This window comes from Pituophis catenifer, unplaced genomic scaffold (assembly GCF_029215685.1).
Source record: "Pituophis catenifer annectens isolate HBS135680 unplaced genomic scaffold, rPitCat1.0.hap2 SCAF_3, whole genome shotgun sequence".
In the NCBI taxonomy this organism is placed as follows: domain Eukaryota; kingdom Metazoa; phylum Chordata; class Lepidosauria; order Squamata; family Colubridae; genus Pituophis; species Pituophis catenifer.
Window position 1 is genome coordinate 24,816,920 of NW_027256883.1, and position 18,676 is coordinate 24,835,595.

The 18,676-nt window shown below is 36.3% G+C and overlaps 1 protein-coding gene across 1 annotated transcript in view; it reads left to right on the plus strand.

Annotated features, from left to right (window-relative positions):
• The window catches only part of LRP12 (LDL receptor related protein 12), a 35,408-nt gene extending 16,965 nt beyond the window's left edge, over nt 1–18,443 (plus strand). The window contains exons 2-7 of the mRNA XM_070942064.1: nt 1,527–1,583; nt 9,020–9,155; nt 10,340–10,542; nt 12,002–13,100; nt 14,397–14,529; nt 15,933–18,443. Coding sequence (XP_070798165.1) covers nt 1,527–1,583; nt 9,020–9,155; nt 10,340–10,542; nt 12,002–13,100; nt 14,397–14,529; nt 15,933–16,793 — 2,489 coding nt within the window. The 3' untranslated portion in view covers nt 16,794–18,443. The remainder of the gene's footprint in view (nt 1–1,526; nt 1,584–9,019; nt 9,156–10,339; nt 10,543–12,001; nt 13,101–14,396; nt 14,530–15,932) is intronic.
• The last annotated feature ends 233 nt before the right edge of the window (nt 18,444–18,676 follow it).

The following is an 18,676-nucleotide window of genomic DNA, read 5'->3' on the forward strand; positions in this document are numbered from 1 at the left end:
ACCTTTCAGACAACCATGACCTAGATGATTAAGAATCTCCATAGACAAAGGGGGGAAATATTTAGAATCCATGGCCATGGGAAGGAACACGGCGTTATGCAATAGAAAATACTGGAAATTCTGTTTGGGTGGGAATCCATATTCTTACTGTTCTTATGTAGCAAATATTTACTGATTTACTATATTTTTCGCACTATAAGACGCACTTCCCCCCTCCCCAAAAAGTGTGTGGAAGTGTCTCTGCATCTTATAGAGCTAATATTGTGGCGGGGGGAGGGGGTTGGTGCGGCGACGGCTTTTGTCGCAGCCTGTCACCGCCACCACCGGGGAACACTGAGCCTTCACTGCCAAGCAGCTGATCGGCGGTTGGATAGGCCTCCCGGAATACCGCCAATCAGCTGTTCTAGGTGGCGGCAATAGGCAGCAGCAATAGGTGGTGATCCCCAGTGCCTAGAACAGCTGATTGGTGATATTCCAGGAGGCCGATCCAACTGCAATCAGCTGCTCAGCAGTAAAGGCTGAAGTGTTCCCTGGCGGCGGTGGCAGCTCAGCTCAGTTGATTGGTGGTCGGCGCAACAAAGCGGAGCCCTGACGAACCATGTGCTGGGGCTGCGATAACATGCTGAAGCTGACCAGGCTGTTTGCTGTTTGCTGCAAGGACACTAGCCAGATGAATACCGGATGGATGCTGGGAGGCAGAGGCAGATTTTTTTTCTTGTTTTCCTCCTCAAAAGCTAATGTGTGTCGTACGGTCCGGTGCATCTTATAGTGCGAAAGATACGATACTCATTAAACCGATATGCTGCTTGGCTATCAATGATGACGTGATTTATGTTTTTGATCACTGAAACAAACCACTCCGCTTGTTGACTGCCATTGCAGTGTGATATGTGTAGCTGTCTATCTAATAAATGGAACTGAGATGTGGTGTGTACATCAATATCATACGGATGACACTGTTAAAGCACCTGGCAACAATTTTTTTAAAAAACTTGGCAGATGCTAGCTAAAAGCAATCAGGATCTGCTTGGTCAGGGTTCATATGCTGGCTCCCTATAAGAGAAAATCTGAAAGAACTTCAGCCATTGGGTTTTTTCCTTTTATTATCTTTATGTGTCTCATTATATTCTTCCCTTAAAAGCAGGAAGGGAAGTATAAAAAGAGTGAAAGAGCACTGGAAGACTAAACTAAACTAAATAGTTCAAATCCCTTGTCTGTTGCAAGCTAACCAAGCTCTTAGTACCTACTTGGTTCTTTGCATAACTTATTCATTGTGTAACATGGATTCCTTTGGTTCTTTAATTATTTCATCATTTTATTCCCACCCATCGTTTCTTTTTCTTTTAAAAATACAGCACAAGAGACCTAGGATCTGCAGTATTTGAAAATTAAATGTTAACGTAGTATTAAATTAGAATATTAAAGTAGTTCACTTTTTTGTTCTTTTCTATAATACTGTATCTGAATTTTTTTTTTTTTACAAATTTTATCTTGAAAATTAGTTTATTCATTATGTTTAATTTTAGGAAACAGTGCTCTTGCAGAACGTTCTGAAAATGTGCATATTTCAGGAAGCTCAACTGGTAAGTCTCTCTTTTTTGTAATGTTTAAATTTCATGCATGACTTAAATAGTAAATATTGAAAGCCACCTGGTATCTTATGAAGAGATATTTGGCTATAAAAATTATTACTGCCTTTTGCAGCATGTAATAAGGAATGAAGCAAGTGGAACATGGAAAAAAATTTTCATAAGATAAATTTGATACCACTACTATGGTCACGAACAGATTATTCTTCTCTGTTTAATTATATTTCCATAGAAACATTAAAAAAAAAAGTTAGCTAATTTGATTTCTTATATCAAAGTTTTGTGCAATTAAATGTTTTGAGCTTTTTAAAGTGTGTATTACACATCTTAAAACATGATGCAACATCTGAGGATGCTGTTCATTTGACTATACTACTATCTACTCTACAGAATAATAGGGTGAGGTCCTTAAGGTTTGTTCTACTCCTTTGTAGACAAAAGAAAAAAGTACAAAGAATTCCTGATGCTTGGTTATATTGTTCTTTGTGTATTTAAAATAGCAAAAGCCATCCAGGTGGTTTTTTTTTGCACCCTCAAGAGCAAAATTAATAAAGTATATTAAGCAGTAATAAACATTCATATTCATAATTAAACAATTGAATGAAATATGCATTGCCCAATAAAACACAGCAAAGAAAAAAAAATAGAAGGGTATCCAAATATTTTTTGAAAATCTACAATGATTGGCTTTAATGGACTTCAAATGGGAAGCTGTTCCACACCTAGGCTATGGCTATAGAAAAGGCCATCTTCCTTGCACTTGTTACTTTAGTTGCCTCAAGTGTAGACAAGCAAGAAGGACCTCTACTACTGAATATAAAACACAGAGTATAAGCAGGATGAAAGCAATCATTGAAGTAATTTGTTTTAAAAGCAGTCAGGACACGTTTTTTAAAAATATCTGAAGTCAGATTTTTTTTTCAATTGACCTTTCTTGCTTGTCTACCTGATAGATAAATAGTGTGGACATCTGCAGCTCCAGCCTTATATTAATGTACAAGCATTAAGGTTGCTATGAATAGAATATGAATTAAGTCTAGTCTTGCATAGTGAATCAATTCACCTAAAAAAAGAGCCTGTAGTACAGTAGACTAAAGCACTGTAATTAACATCTGCTGCTTGCAATTACTGCAAGTTCGAATCTCACCAGGCTCAAGGTTGACTCAGCCTTCCATCCTTTCAAAGGTAGGTAAAATGAGGACCTAGATTGTGGGGGCAATAAGCTGACTTTGTATAAATATACAAAAGTATGAAGGCTATTGCTTAACGCATTGTAAGCCACCCTGAGTCTCCGGAGAAGGGAGACATATAAATTAAAGCAAAAAGCAAAAAGATTCTAACTAGCAGAGTCAGTGGATTTGATGTAGTGGATAAGGTTCCAGGCTAAAAACCAGTAGACACAAGTTCTAATCCTGCCTTTGGAACAAAGCCTGCTAGGTGGCCTTGGTCCAGTTACACGCTATCAACTCTAGGAAGCAGACATTGGCAAACTTATTTCTGAAAGACCTTGCCAAGGAAACCTGCAAGAACTTGTCCCAGTAGTCGCCAGGAATGAAAAACTGATTCAAAGGTACAAAAACAAATGTTCTTATATATATGAAGTGAAATAATCATCAACTAAAAAAAAAAACATTTTGGTTGTAGCATTAGTAATAGCACTTGGACTTATATACTGCTTCAGAGTGCTTTTATAGCCCTCTCTAAGCGGCTTACAGAGTCAGCATATTGCCCCCAACAATCTGGGTCCTCATTCCAAGTGTTTTTAATAGAAAGCATAAATATTGAGGATGAAGCAAAAACAATTCTGCAAGGACATGGTTCCCCGGACATCAGCAGGAAGATGTAACATAAATCTTCAAGAGGAAACAGAGTGGATAGTGCTGGAAAAGGGGTGATGTGTGATATGTCCTTTAATCACAAACTTTCTACATTGAAATTTTGATGAGATGATGATGATGATACTTTATAAACTGTATATGTTGCCTGACTTCAAGCAACTCTATAAGATTTTAAATATATAAATGTATGCAAATAGTTTTCTCAGTAAGGTAATTGAACAATGTTGTGGGTGGGCGAGATTCACCATACTGTGAGATGAGTAATAGAATTTCAAGGAACTATAATCATTTTTTAAACCTCTTTTACTTTTGTATACAGAGAATACTGTGGCATGGCAAATCTCTCATATAGGAAACAATAAAAAATATCTTAGCTGATTTTAAACAAACTAGATAGGAGGTAGTAATTAAGGTGCAAAAGAAGGAAGCTATGGGCTTGTTTAAGTTCTCACTGCTTCCTATGGCCTCAACTGTTGAACTATTTAACTTTTGGTTTTGTCAGAACAAGGAACACTTGAACCGTTTTTGAGTTTTGTACTTAGAAAGTTCCAACAAAAGATTTAAAGTCAGGCTATTTTGTTCTCAAAACAAAAGATCTTTTGTGTTTCTTGCATATCTGCAATTGGAATTAAAAATGCCTAATAAAATACCCTGATTAAAAGCTAGAGGGGACAATTCTAGAGCTACTTCTTCTTACTAAGCAAGCTTAGAAAAAATTATATCATATTTTAAACATATAAAAGCTTAGCTTTCTTTGCTTCAAAATCACTCTCAATATTTACAGCTGACCCAAATTTGTTTATTCATTCAGCCAAATCTCTTCAAAACAGAATGACCGAGTTGGAAGGGACCTTGAAGGTCTTCTAGTCCAACCCTCTGCTCAGGCTGGAAGCCTTATACCATTTCAGACAAATGGTTATCCAATCTCTTCTTAAAAATTTCCAGTGTTGGAGCATTCACAACTTCTGGAAGCAAGTTGTTCCACTGATTAATTGTTCTAACTATCTGGAAAATTCTCCTTAGTTCTGGATTGCTTCTCTCCATGATTAATTTCCATCCATTGCTGCTTCTCCTGCTTTAGGTGCTTTGGAGAAAGGTTGACTGGAGAATAGGTTGACAGTTCTTTTAAGTTCTGGAATTAAAGTTCTTCGAGACCAAACATACATTTCCAGTTTAAAACAAAAATATACTTTATTAATTAAATGTATTCAGTGCGCATTCACTAAACCACGTTCAAATTGCCAGGAATATTGTATGACTGGAAATCATCATGATTCTACCGAATTTAATCCATTCTTATTTTGTGGGGCTCTTACATTTTTTCTTGGAAATCTTTCATTTTAATTGTTATAGCTGGTATTAGCCTCTGGCATAAGCATTGTGCCACCAACTCTCCCTCCCCATATATAATATGGAGATAATAATACTGACTTACTTCACAAGCTATAAGAATTGAGTGAACATACACTAAAGACATTAAGCATCTGAAATCCCATAGAAATCAGGAATTGGGAATACTGGAATCACTGTATACCCTAAATATTTAAATAATATTAAAATTAATATTATTTATAAAATTATAAAATTAAATTTTATAATTTAATTATAATTAAATTAATTAAATACCTTTATTAAAATTTAATTTTAATTTAATTTTAAAAGTTAATTTTAATAAAGATAGAAAGACCTTAATTTTAATAAAGGTAGAAAAACAATTTTTTTAAGTGTTTTCCAAATATTATTCAATAAAGAACAACCATTAATTAATATATTTTTGGTTGGTCTTTTTTTTTCTAGCAGAAGCATGAAGCAGGCAAAACAGTATACTCTAAAGAACTGCAAATGAATCACAGTGTTTGATAGTACTATAATCAGTTGTCCCCTCCATTAGTTTTATTGCTTTCAATTCCTGTATTGTAATTTTGGGATTGTGAGTTACAACCCCTCTAGGGAATTTCTAGCAAATTTGAAACTGTGCCTGTCTGATTTGTCTGTACAGAATAAAAATGCAATCAGACCACATTCCAGCTCCGAATTCATTTGTCCTTAGAATTCTTCCTGCTTTGTTTTGCTCCTGGGTTCCTAAAATTCCTACCCAAAATCCTTAGTTCCATGTTTTATTTATTTATCAAATTTATATAGCCACCCATCTCATAAGAAGTTAGTTTGTGCAGTGCATAGAAATATTTATTCTACTTGACAGGGCTTGCTGTAGAAAGCAGTTTGTCCCACTAAGGAGATGGGGAGAAGTGAGTCAGCATCCTCTTTTCTATCTCCATGGCACTAGTCGATGCCTACTCTTAAAGGCAGACAGGCAGATTTTAGTGGCAAAATTCCTGGCTAAGTTCAATTAGCAGCTGCAGGCTCAGATGTTTGATCATTGCTACCCTAGCTGGACTTGGATCTTAGAAAAAAAATTAAAAGGTTCTATTGCTTTAGGGCAGTGACGGCTAACCGTTTCCAGATCAAGTGTCCAAAGCATACGTGATTGTGCACACACGCAAGCCCCCAAAAGGCAATGAGCGTGTGGCCCCCGCGCATGTGCCCTGCCACCTGCATGCATGCATGGCCCCACACCCATATGTGCTCCGCCCCCCACTCATGCACGTGCAGCCCCACGCATGCGTGGCAGAGACCCAAAGACCAGCTAGCCAGTGGGAGGCATGCACGGCGAAAGTGAACTGGGGCGAATGCTCACGTGCCCACAGAGAGGGCACTGTGTGCTACCTCTGGCATGCATGCCATAGGTTCGCCATCACTGTTTTAGGGTCTTAGTGATTTCATGGAATTGCAATTTGCCATTAGCTTTTCCCAGGGTGTTTTCCCAAGCCTACGTGCGCTATTTCCTATAGAAAGCCCATCCGAAAGTTAACAAGTTCAACCACATTCCATCCGTTGCCCTAAATAGGTGTAAGGATCTTTTTACCAAAAGTTCTTTCTAAAGTTTAATCTGATATTCTGGCCATATTGGGCTTCATAAGAAAGTAGCTTGAATTAGTTTTAGAGATTTTACAAAATGAGGGTTAACTTGCCAGTTAAAAGATAAAAACAAAATAAATAATGACTTGTCATAACACATTTAGAGTTTTTTTCAGTGTTTTTTATAACTAAGGGTCTGTTGGGAGAATGACATTTGAGAAACTTCTGTTTTTGAAGGAATTAATTGCATTTTTTAAAAACAAGTAATATTAATGATATAGCTGCAGTTTTTAAATTAGTTTCAAAATTCTTTGGAAGGGAAGTGGTTTGTCTTGAGGTTTGTTGACCTTTATATGGAAATGAGATCATCTGTTCTAGCTAATATCATGAATTCCAAGGAAAGATTAAATATATGTAAATAAATATAGAAGTTCCCCAAAAATAGTGGGATAAGAGCACCACCTAATGGGTAGTTAAATAACAAAAAAAAACCTCAAATCATTGCTGTATATTTGTGGAAAATCTGAATTCTAAATCTTTTAAGGTTTGCATTTTTAAAAATCCCAGTAATTATCATGTATAACAAGCATAAACCTATTTACTTTATACCATGTGCTCGTTGCAGCTTTTATAATAAAACATTTTTGCTAGAGGTATGTTTGCCTACAGCCTATTACCTTTACCATACTACATTTGTGCATACTGTATTTTCTGTTATACACCATTGGGTCTTACATGAACTGCTGCATTTATATTTATTTTGTTGACAAGATTAATTTTCACTCCATTTTATTTTTCTTTTTGTTCTTTTATCATATAGGTCTAATATTTCTGTTCTTGTTTTCTGTAGAATAAATGAATGAATGTTTTCTGTAGAATAAATGAATGAATGAATGAAATATTAAATGCCTTTCACTATTTTTACCTCCTTTCTGAGCAGTTGTATATGTGAGTTTGTATAAACTTTTGGAAAATATTTGCAATAGTTATGCATTGTACTGACATTTTAAAGACAAATATCATCTAACTGTTGCTGCCTTGTAAATATCTCGACATCCTGATCTGGACAGGTGACATTTTTAGCTTTAGAGGCACTTAAGTTATTAGAAGCAATCATTTAAATGATACCTAAATTAGTAGATGTAATTATAAGATATTTAAAAATCCATGATTAGTCATTATAGGTACTTGTTATTGATTAAGCAATTTGTGATGTGAAATTTTTAAGGACTGAATGTAGAAGTGGGCTGCTGCCAGTTCAGACCGGTTTGCCCATACCGGTTGTTCCGACCACCGGCTGGGCTACGGTGCTATCCCATCCTATATCTCTCACTCTCTGGCTTGGTCACCCCGCCCACACAGCCCAGCTGATTTCCGTGGCTTGCCCGCTTTACACACCGTGGCTGCCTGAGAAGGTGTGCTGGAAGCCGCATGGATGAAATCACCGTGTGTTTGATGCTGTGTGCAAGCGCGGAAGGCGCACGCTCACATTTTGTGGTTCTGCACTCGGAGAACCGGTCGTGAAATTATGTGAAGCCCACCTCTGACTGAATGGAACATGGAATTGGATATCTCCATTTTTGTCAAAACAATGCTGTGTATATTAGTGTACAGCTTATTCAACAACAAAAAATAAGATTTCAGAGTTATTTGGATTCTATTACACTTATATGGACAAACTGAGTAGTTCATGTTGTTGGAGATGCAATGAAAATAATACTAAATTAAAACATATTTTAATGTCCTACAATTAGTTTGCATACTGGATTGAAAATCTGATCCTATTTGTGATTTACAAACAATTTTCTATGTAGATTATATGGATTATTATAATAAAAGCTACTTCTTTACTGAAATTAACTAAAATATGTATATGCATTTATCCATATGCAAGAATATACTCCAGTGTATACTATAATAATTTATTGTTTTGCTTTCCTTTTTTATCATTTTCATCTTCGTTTTTTGTTTAAATAAATGATTACATATATATGCCTTTTAAAATTACTAAAACGTTATACTGACATTTCATTCAAATTTTCATCCATGATTTTTTTTAAAAAAAATAGTTTCATTTCTATAAAAATCAAAACTGATCATCGAAATATTTATTCAATTTTATTTTATTTTATTCAGTTGTGATAATAGTGGAAAGTAACCACTAGGGGACAGAAATGTTATTTTTGATGTGCAACCATTCTGATAACCTACAGTTCTATATAACAGATTTAAAAGTATTTGGCTTCAAGTGGCAAGATGGTTCTACTAGAACAGGGCTAGTACTCAAGGCTAGTACTAGCCCTGTTCTAGTAGACTCAAGGCTCTAGCCCGCAGAGTCCTTAGATCTGACCCGCGGAACCACCCTGGAAACAATGAAAGACCAGCCCGCAGTGCTTCTGCCAATGAAAATAGAGCTCAGGAGGGCTGCATGCAGCCCCCCCGAGTTCCGTTTTCACTGGCAGAAGGTTGCAAGCCCACCCTGGCCACGCCCACCCCGGCCCGTGGAGGTCAAACACAACCCTAATGCGGCCCTCAATGAAATCGAGTTTGACACCCCTGTTCTAGAAGGACCATTATTGGGTGCAGCTCCAAATGTTCTTTCACTTAAACTTAATTAACAGAATGCAATAATACTTTATGACTACTAACATCAACTCTCCATATTTTTTTCAGGTTGTGGAGATATTCCAGAACAAATTAAAGGTCCAAGTGGGATAATTACAAGCCCAGGCTGGCCTCTTGAATATCCTGCGAGATTGAATTGTAGCTGGTATATCCAGGCAAATCCAGGAGAAATTATTACAATAAGGTAACTCATTTATATTTTATGGATAGAATGTGAAAAGTGTAAATTAAACATGTTTGTGTTAGATGCTTCTCTACTGAAAATTAAGAGTTTTACAGATATTTTGATTAATTGCATTTAACTTCAGATTTATCCGTATCTCTTCTTATACTAGACTTTCAGATACAAATCATTCCATTATTAGTACAGAATGTTGAATCCTAAAGTACAAATTAAGCCCAATAACATTTCCCATATTGAGTTCTGTTGCAGAGTCAGGAAGTAGATTTACAAGTTCAACTTTTTGAAAAAGGTCAAGCAAAACTAGTCACTAGCCATGTACTTCTTTTAGTTTTTCTCCATGTCCCATCATACTTGTTTTTTGAAAGCAGTTTCTTTGTGGCAAGGAGTCTATTCATTTAAAGTAGCAAAATCTTTTGAACAAACTACATTCATTAGGCCAAAAAAATAATTATTATTATACCCATTTTTTTTCCATTTTTGGATGTGCTTATTTACTGTAACAGTATAAAGCTTTTTAACTTGCTGAGAAGGGATGTAACAAGTTTTCAAAACTTCCAAAATGAAACAAAATTGAAAAATGTTTCCAATTCATCTACCTTTTGCACAAGAAGAAATATAAAATTTGCTATGGTTTTTAATAGTAGACTATCCAGTCTCTGACAGAGATACAGATTGTTTGCTTAGGATACATAATAGAGAAAAAGGAATATTCTGACTAATATATCTGCTTTTTTGACAAGTTAATTTCTCTCATAAGCTCTGCTTTCAATTAAACCAGAGAAGTGGTATAACCCATATTTTCATAGTGACAGAAAAAGCTCATAGATGCAGATAGATTTTAGGTATTATAGCATGCAGTTGTTTAGTTTAAAACTGGTAGGGCTTTCAAAGGTTTTCCCTTTCCCTTCAAAAAAATAGGCAAAGATTGAATAAGATAAATGTATTAACTTATTGAATAGAATATATGTAAATCATTAAATTTTGTAAGCCACCTATATGTGAGTTGGGTAACTATATAAATTGGTTTAATAAAATAAATACAGAATCTTGTGATAATGTTATAAATACTTCTTTAAGCCTTGTTAAACACTAGTAAAAATTCATTATGAATATGTATGTAATTACCTTTTATTAAATAGTGATGCTAATTATAAACAAAAGAAAATTCTTTTTTTCCTCCATAGTTTTCAGGATTTTGATGTTCAGGGTTCACGGCGATGCAGTTCAGATTCCTTAACAATAGGGACCTACAAAAATATGGAAAATTACAGAGTATGTGGATCCTCAGTTCCATCTCCATATATCTCTTCACAAGACCATGTTTGGATCAGATTTCATTCAGATGATATCATATCACGAAAGGGCTTCAGACTGACTTATTTTGCAGGTATGTTTAAATTTTAAAATGATATGGTCAATATGTTACACATTTGTTTAGAATGTGAGCTCAGTATAGTTTCATCTGTAAAGTGTAATGATTAGATTCAAACAAGTCACTAGGCCATGATTTTGTTTAACACGAGTTTATCACACAACATACAAATTCATAAATTGTGATTTAGAAACAAAAATGGCTCAATTAACATGAATGGCTAAGTCCAAACCCAATGAATTTTGTTATCATTGGCTTTAGTCTGTACATAAACTTTCTTTATGATAGAAACCTATAATTTTTTTAGTGTTTAAAGTGGAAAAACTGCTAACAGGTATTATTTTTTATATTTTAATTTAGAAACATTTGAGGATTGTTAGGCATTTTTGATTAACTTAAATATGTTAATAGTTGATCTACAGTTTAGAATATTACCTAATCTTGGCAATAATGTGAAAATATTCTCTGAAAAATGCCTACTGCCTTTCTGAAACTGACAAAATGGCACCCAAAATAAAGTAACTGAACTTACGTTATATATCAGTAGCCAACACTATCAGATTGCTCAAGTTGATGGAATACAATCCAATCATTTTTTATTAATTGGTGAAAGCTTTATTAATTATGGATATTTTATTTCTTGTGCCTTTATGTCAGTTTTTACTCTTGATGGGTGCCTCAACTAGTGCTTGCAATTTTATTGGCAAGGTTTAAAAAATGATTTGCAACTGCCTCCTTTCTAGGGCTGAGAGAGAGTGATTGGCTCAAGGTGGTTCAAGGTAGCTTTTTGTCTAAGACAGGACTAGAAGTCACCGTTTCCTGGTTTCTAGTCTGATTCCTTAACCATTACACCAAACTGGCTCTTAATTATGTCAAAACACATATGAACAGGAATAAAGATTTAGACACAAAAGTGATTTTTCATTTTGAGATCTCCTCTCAATGTGTAAGGAGCCTTGGAATCACCTTGGAGAAGCTGTTAGGAAGCAACAAGTGCTGAAGCATACATTAAGCAGTAGAGGGGAAGAGTTGAACAGTAGAGGGGAAGAGTTGAGACACAGAAAGCCCAACATGCATACTTGCTAGATTCTGTTCTATAAAGTTTACATTCAATAAAATGCAATTCTACTCCTCATGTAGAGTCAGTTTCTTGATCGGATTATACCTCGTAGAACTGACAGTTGATGCTAGTTTCTAACCTCTCCATCTGGCCGAGAGTCATGAAAAGAATTCTGATTCTTGATTTTGTTACATCATGCATGCAAGAGTTTAGAGGAACCTAGTTATTTTAGGATGGGTTCCAATCCTCAGATATCCACAGAAATGTGAATGGAGGGCAAAACTAGGTCTTTATACTTCAGTTCCTTTTTCTATAGTTTACCTCACAGGTAGATGGGCCTTATGTAAAATTAGAAAGTAGTAGGGGTAGAAAGTGGTTAAATAATTAAATGTTTCTTAAATATATTGGTTTCAGGGAAATCCAGCGAATTGCGTTGCGACTGTAACCAGTTCCACTGTGCTAATGGGAAATGTGTTCCAGAATCTTGGAAGTGTAATGACATGGATGAATGTGGAGATAATTCTGATGAAGAGATCTGCCCCAAGGCTAGTCCTCCAACTGCTGCTCCCTTCCCGCCATGTGCATACAATCAGTTCCAGTGTCTCTCACGTTTCAATGTTTATACTTGCATTCCAGAATCTTCAAGATGTGACGGAAACCTTGACTGTCTTGACTTAGGAGATGAAATAGACTGTGGCATGCCAAGCTGTGGGCAGTTACTAAAATATTTTTATGGTACTTTCAATTCTCCTAATTACCCAGATTTTTATCCACCAGGGAGCAATTGCACTTGGCTGATAGATACAGGAGATCACCGCAAAGTTATTTTGCGTTTCACTGACTTTAAACTTGACGGTACTGGTTATGGGGATTATGTCAAAATATACGATGGACTAGAAGAAAATCCACACAAGCTCTTGCGTGTTTTAACTGCCTTTGACTCTCATGCACCTCTTACAGTTGTTTCATCTTCTGGTCAAATCAGAGTGCATTTTTGTGCTGACAAAGTAAATGCTGCAAGAGGGTTTAATGCTACCTATCAAGTAGACGGTTTTTGTCTGCCATGGGAAATTCCCTGTGGTGGAAACTGGGGGTGTTACACCGAGCAGCAACGTTGCGATGGCTACTGGCATTGCCCAAATGGAAGGGATGAAACCAACTGCACCATGTGTCAGAAGGAAGAATTCCCCTGCTCCCGGAACGGTGTCTGTTACCCACGCTCTGATCGCTGCAACTACCAGAATCATTGTCCCAATGGTTCTGATGAAAAGAATTGCTTCTTTTGCCAGCCAGGGAACTTCCACTGCAAAAACAATCGCTGTGTGTTTGAAAGCTGGGTGTGTGACTCTCAAGATGACTGCGGTGATGGTAGTGATGAAGAGAACTGTCCAGTGATTGTACCCACCAGAGTAATTACAGCTGCTGTCATTGGAAGCCTTATCTGTGGGTTGCTTCTTGTCATTGCGTTGGGATGTACTTGTAAACTGTACTCATTAAGAATGTTTGAACGAAGGTAAGCCACCTGTAAGCTTAAACTGCTGGTTTGTTTTTCTTTGTCTGAAAATATTATACAGGTAGTTCTTGACTTAACAACCATTCATTTAGTGACCATTCAAAATTAACGATGGCACTGAAAAAGTGACTTATGACTGTTTTTTCACACTTATGACCGTTGCAGCATTCCCATTGTCACATGGTTAAAATTCAGATTCTTAGCAACTGGGTTCATATTTATGATGGTTGCAGTGTCTTGAGATCATGGATCACCTTTTGTGGCCTGACAAACAAAGTCATTGGGGAAACCAGATTGATTTAACAACCCGTGTGACTAACTTAAGAATTGCAGTGATTCACTTAACAGCCATGGCTAGAAAGGTCATAAAATGGAGCAAAATTCACTTAAAGCTGTCTTGTTTTAAGACAGATTTTTTTTCTTTCAGTAATGCCAAAGGATTTGAAAGAATACAATGAATTTTGTAAATAAAAATGATGACGGCTCACAAAGATTACTAGGTGCAAATAGAAATACACAATATTTCCATAGCAAGGAAGATAAAGCAGGAATGGTTAATTTGATTACTTTATTTAAAGAGGAAAATATGTTCTTATTTGAATATCACTTCTGGAATGTATGCTTGTGAAGAAAAAAATGAAACTTTGATCTTGTTTTTGTTGATTAGAAAGATTTGGTGATTTGTTATAGAAATGGCTAGTTATGTAAAAACAAAAAGTTGAGGTTGAAGTGTGTTTATCTTGTACTATGCTAGAAAGAGTTGGAAGTCAATTCCCCCTTTTCTTCCTTTTTCTCTTCCCCCTTGTATCTCACATCCCCTTTCCTCCCTTCCCTTTCCCTCTCTGAATTTCCTATTTTCTTTTCTTCTTTGTATTTTACATAATAAAAATAAAAATGATATGATAAAGGGTTCAATTGTGGTTGTTAGTTGAGGCCTACCTGTAGAGTACACACAGAATAGCTTTTGTCACTGATGAATTCTACATGTTATTTGTCAAAGAAAAAGTAAAAAAAAAGTTTACTGCTTGAAATACATGAAAAAATAAGAAATTGAAGTTGATATGCTTACACAAAGTTAGTTCTTCCTTTGATGAAATTATTATTGCGCTCATAATTATTTTTGCACCATCAGTGTGCAAATATATCTTAGATTAAAAGAGGACAGATCTTTGTCCTTGGCAGTTGCGGTCTAAGAGTAGCACAAAGGTACTGCATAACACAAAATGTTGCTGCTGTTATATATACATTGAAACAAGTGAGTTGGACTCCACATAGCATGTTCGTATTTTTGCACAGGTCATTTGAGACACAGCTATCAAGGGTTGAGGCAGAGTTATTGAGAAGAGAAGCCCCTCCTTCTTATGGACAGTTGATTGCACAAGGACTAATTCCACCCGTTGAAGATTTCCCAGTTTGTTCACCAAATCAGGTAAGAACTTCTATGGTAACTGCAAATTGGTTGCGTGGGAAATCATGCACTACTTTGTTTAGTTCAGCTCCTTACTACAACAGGGTTCTCTAGGTTCAAAATCATATTTATTTACATTTCATATATTTTTGCTAAATCAAATTGACACAAGTTTAGGATTTTTACAGAGATACAAAGTTGGCCAAACAGGTTTAGTCATAAAACTCAGGCTGCTTCAGTTTAACATGTGAGATAATTACATTTCATGGGTTCTTGAAATATTTCTTGAATAAATCTGAAAAATATTTCAGATTCACAAACTGCAACTAGATACTACCTTGTGAATAACTCTCCTACATACAGAACTGAAATTATAATTAAGCCTGGGACAAATCCATGTATCTTCTTTCCTCTTTCTAGCACAATTTTTAGTGGGTCTGTACTCTGACTTTGAAAATTGCCAAGTACCTTGAAATACTGGTGGTTCTGCCTCAAGGCTCTTAAGAGTTCTACTTTATATCTTGGAGGCTTCCTTTGAGAACCACAGTGGGGCTCTAAGAGTTCCACTCTATTATTTAGCCATGCCCCACTCATACACTTCCTTTGTTTTTTCAAGTAGATGATATGTAGCAGTGGTGAAATTTTCCCCGGTTTGCCATCGGTTTGCTGCCTGTGCATGCGCGATGCACGCCAAGCGTGCACTTCATGTGCACATGCGCAGTACATGCCAAATGCACAGTGTGCACACATGCACAGTGCGTGCCAAATACATGCTGCATGCACAGTGCACGCCAAACACGCACATGCACAGTACATGCCAAACGTGCACTTCACGCAGAAAATTGAGGCTTGGGAAGGTAAGTAGAACAGCAAAGGGGGGAACAGCTGTGCCGCGTGATTTAGATTTCCTGCTTTCTAGGAATCTTAAATCGCACGGCACAGCTGACCATCGGAAATATCAGTTCAGAGGAACCAGTAGCTTTTTTTTTACTACGGGTTCACATGAACCGGTAGTTTCTATTACTACCGTTTCGCCCGAACCGGTGTGAACTGGTAGCATTTCACTGCTGATATGTAGCGATTCAGGAAACAATCTGGATTGGGTTTCATGCTGCTTATGAAACTAAAATTAATGCAACATGAAGTCCACTCTAGACTGTTTGCCTAGTAATGAGTAGGGGGTATGTACTTTTGAAAGACTATACTTAGATGAAGTAGAAGTTCAAGTTTAAGCATGATTTTTATACTTTTATGACATTTTTAGCAAAAGCAGGCTTCTTGCCTCATCTCTCTTCTGCTCAGATTCAGTAAGTTATTAGTTCCATGTTAGCGGAAAGTGACTTGCAGAAAAAATAAAATGAAACCAATATTGCATCATGTTTACCTTTTTTATAGCACTAGGTTTACCTATGTTTGTTTTTCAGGCCTCGGTCTTAGAAAATTTGAGACTGGCAGTGAGATCTCAGCTTGGATTTACATCTATTAGATTTCCAATTGCTGGCCGGTCAAGCAATATTTGGAACCGAATCTTTAATTTTGCAAGATCCCGTCATTCTGCATCCATGTCATTGGTGTCATCAGATGGAGATGATCTTACCAGCCAGAACAGTAACAGAGAAACAGAAAGAAATAGTTCACACCGAAGTCTCTTTTCAGTGGAATCTGATGATACTGATACAGAAACTGAACGAAGAGACACAACAGGTGCAGTTGGTGGTGTTGCTGCTACATTGCCTCAAAAGGTCCCTCCTGCAACCGCTGTGGAAGCAACTGTTTTCTGTGGAACTTCCTCAACCCAGAATACTAGCAGTAGTACAGACAGTGGAAGAGAACCAGCAAGCATGGAACCTCCGAGTTCTAGTCCAGGACGCCATCAGTTTTCTAGTGCTTTAAGTCGAATGACTCAAGGGTTACGTTGGGTACGCTTCACCTTAGGAAGATCAAGTCCAGTTAATCAGAACCAAAGCCCTTTGAGACAGCTTGATAATGGAGTAGGTGGAGGAAGAGATGAAGATGACGATGTTGAAATGCTAATTCCAGTTTCTGATGTAGCATCAGACTTTGATGTGAATGATTGTTCACAACCTCTACTCGATCTCACTTCAGATCAAGGACAAGGGCCTAGACAGCCATACAGTGCAACGCCTAATGGAGTACAGCCCTCCAATCGAGATGGCCCCTGTGAGCACTGTGGAATTGTACACACTGCTCAGATACCTGACTCGTGCTTAGAAGCTGTGTTGAAAAATGAAACTAGCGATGATGAGGCTTTGTTACTCTGCTAAGTATTAATTGAATGAGTGGAAATGTCTGCAAGTTGGAGCAATATGGTGATTGGTTTTTGTACTTCATCCTTAAGGGGAAAAAAATAGACTTTTGTTTCAAAAAAGAATCCAGGGCAACTCACGTGACTTCCAAATTTGATTGTGCATGACTGAATGAATTTTTGTTGCAACAAAGAAAGATTGTTACTGGTCTACATACATAATGTATGTTTGTTGCTAGGGTGGTTGTTTTGTTGTTGCTGTTGTTACTATTACCCTTTAAGGGTCCTTTTCTTGAGAGCTTTTCCTAGTACTGCTTTTTCTACTAGACTCCTTAAAGCCTGCGCAAGGAGTTGACGGAGAGTAGGTTGTCTCTGTAATTTATAAAACATGTCACCAATGGGTGAACTTGGTGGAATTTTGCAGCATGCAAGTTTCTGGCATACCTGTACGTGTGCATTTTCAGTGTTGTAAAGGCATGCATCTATCACCAGTTCCTTACTCATGCTTTCTGGAAGAAAGAAAGAATAGCGCTATCTAGGAAAGTGGTCTTTGGTTTCAGATAGTTTTAACATTGTGTAATTTACAGTAGGAACATGGCTGCTCATCCACACTTTTGGCTGCCTACCATTCACTCCCATTTGTCAGATTGTTTTGTACGTAATATTTATTTCATGTTAAAATCAGATCCAGTGTAAATTGCCAATATAATTTAATACAATATACTAAATGCTAATTATTGCTGATTCTTATTTTTCTTCCTCTTGTGATTTATATTGTCAAATTACTGAATGTTCTCTTGTCAAGTTTTTTTTTTTTTTTCAAAGGATGGATTTTTTTTTCAGTACACTACACTGTATTTGTTTTTTCTTTTTCTTGTAAATGTTGAAATGGCAGAAACTGATGGCAAAAAATGTTTTGTAGGTTTTATAACATTAACTTCAATACGTTGGTCTAGAATGGTACAACCAAATAAGGTGTAAAAATTCAAAGAAATTTTTCATCTATCTTTGTAGATAGATACTTAAAGCAGATAAATATGCATTTGATTCTTGTATATAATGTGTTTTTTAAGAAGATGAAATAGGTACACATAACTTTAGAAAACTGCAATGGATCTTTCCCTAATAGAGTTTAAATTTGTTCAGGCTAAAGGGATTTGCACTAAACCTATATTAAGGTCTTTAAAGAATTAGTGCACATGCACTATAACTTTAAATATTAGTCTCTAATGCAACAATGAATATATACTTCCATAGCTCTGTTCTTGCGTTCTAACTTTCTTTGGTTTGTTGATACAATTGAATTTGCTTTACTAACTTCCTATTTATTCACTGTATTTAAAAACTAGTTTATGTAGTATCAGTTCTTGCTTTAAAGCAACAAAAAGTTCTAGATTTTTATTTTATTACATCCCACATTGTTAGTGCAAAATATATCAGCAATAGAAAAAAAATATCAGTTTCCAGTTTAATGGCCAGCTGGTGGTTGTTACTTCTTGATGATACCAAGAAATGAATCTTTTGAGAAGATAAAGGTTGTGAATTGCTGTTATATTTATATTTGGGCAGTCTAAGTAGGTTTAATGATTTATTATGAAAAATGTATTTGTGTATGATTGTGTCCTATTTATTAAATTTTACATACATTGCTGAATGTCATTTTAAAGCATGTTTAAAGACTTGTGGAATTCTTGTTATGCTATCAAAAAACCCCTCATGTTTTAAGATATATCACATTAAAAAAACTTGTCATGTATTGCGTGGCCCAGTTCCAAACAGACCGCAACCTGGTAGTGGCTGTGGCCCGAGGGTTGGGGACCCTGACATAGAGTACTCAGTATGCTTCATATTTGGGGGTGGAGAATGGGTTCTGGGATCAAATTCAAGATTCCTAATTGCAAA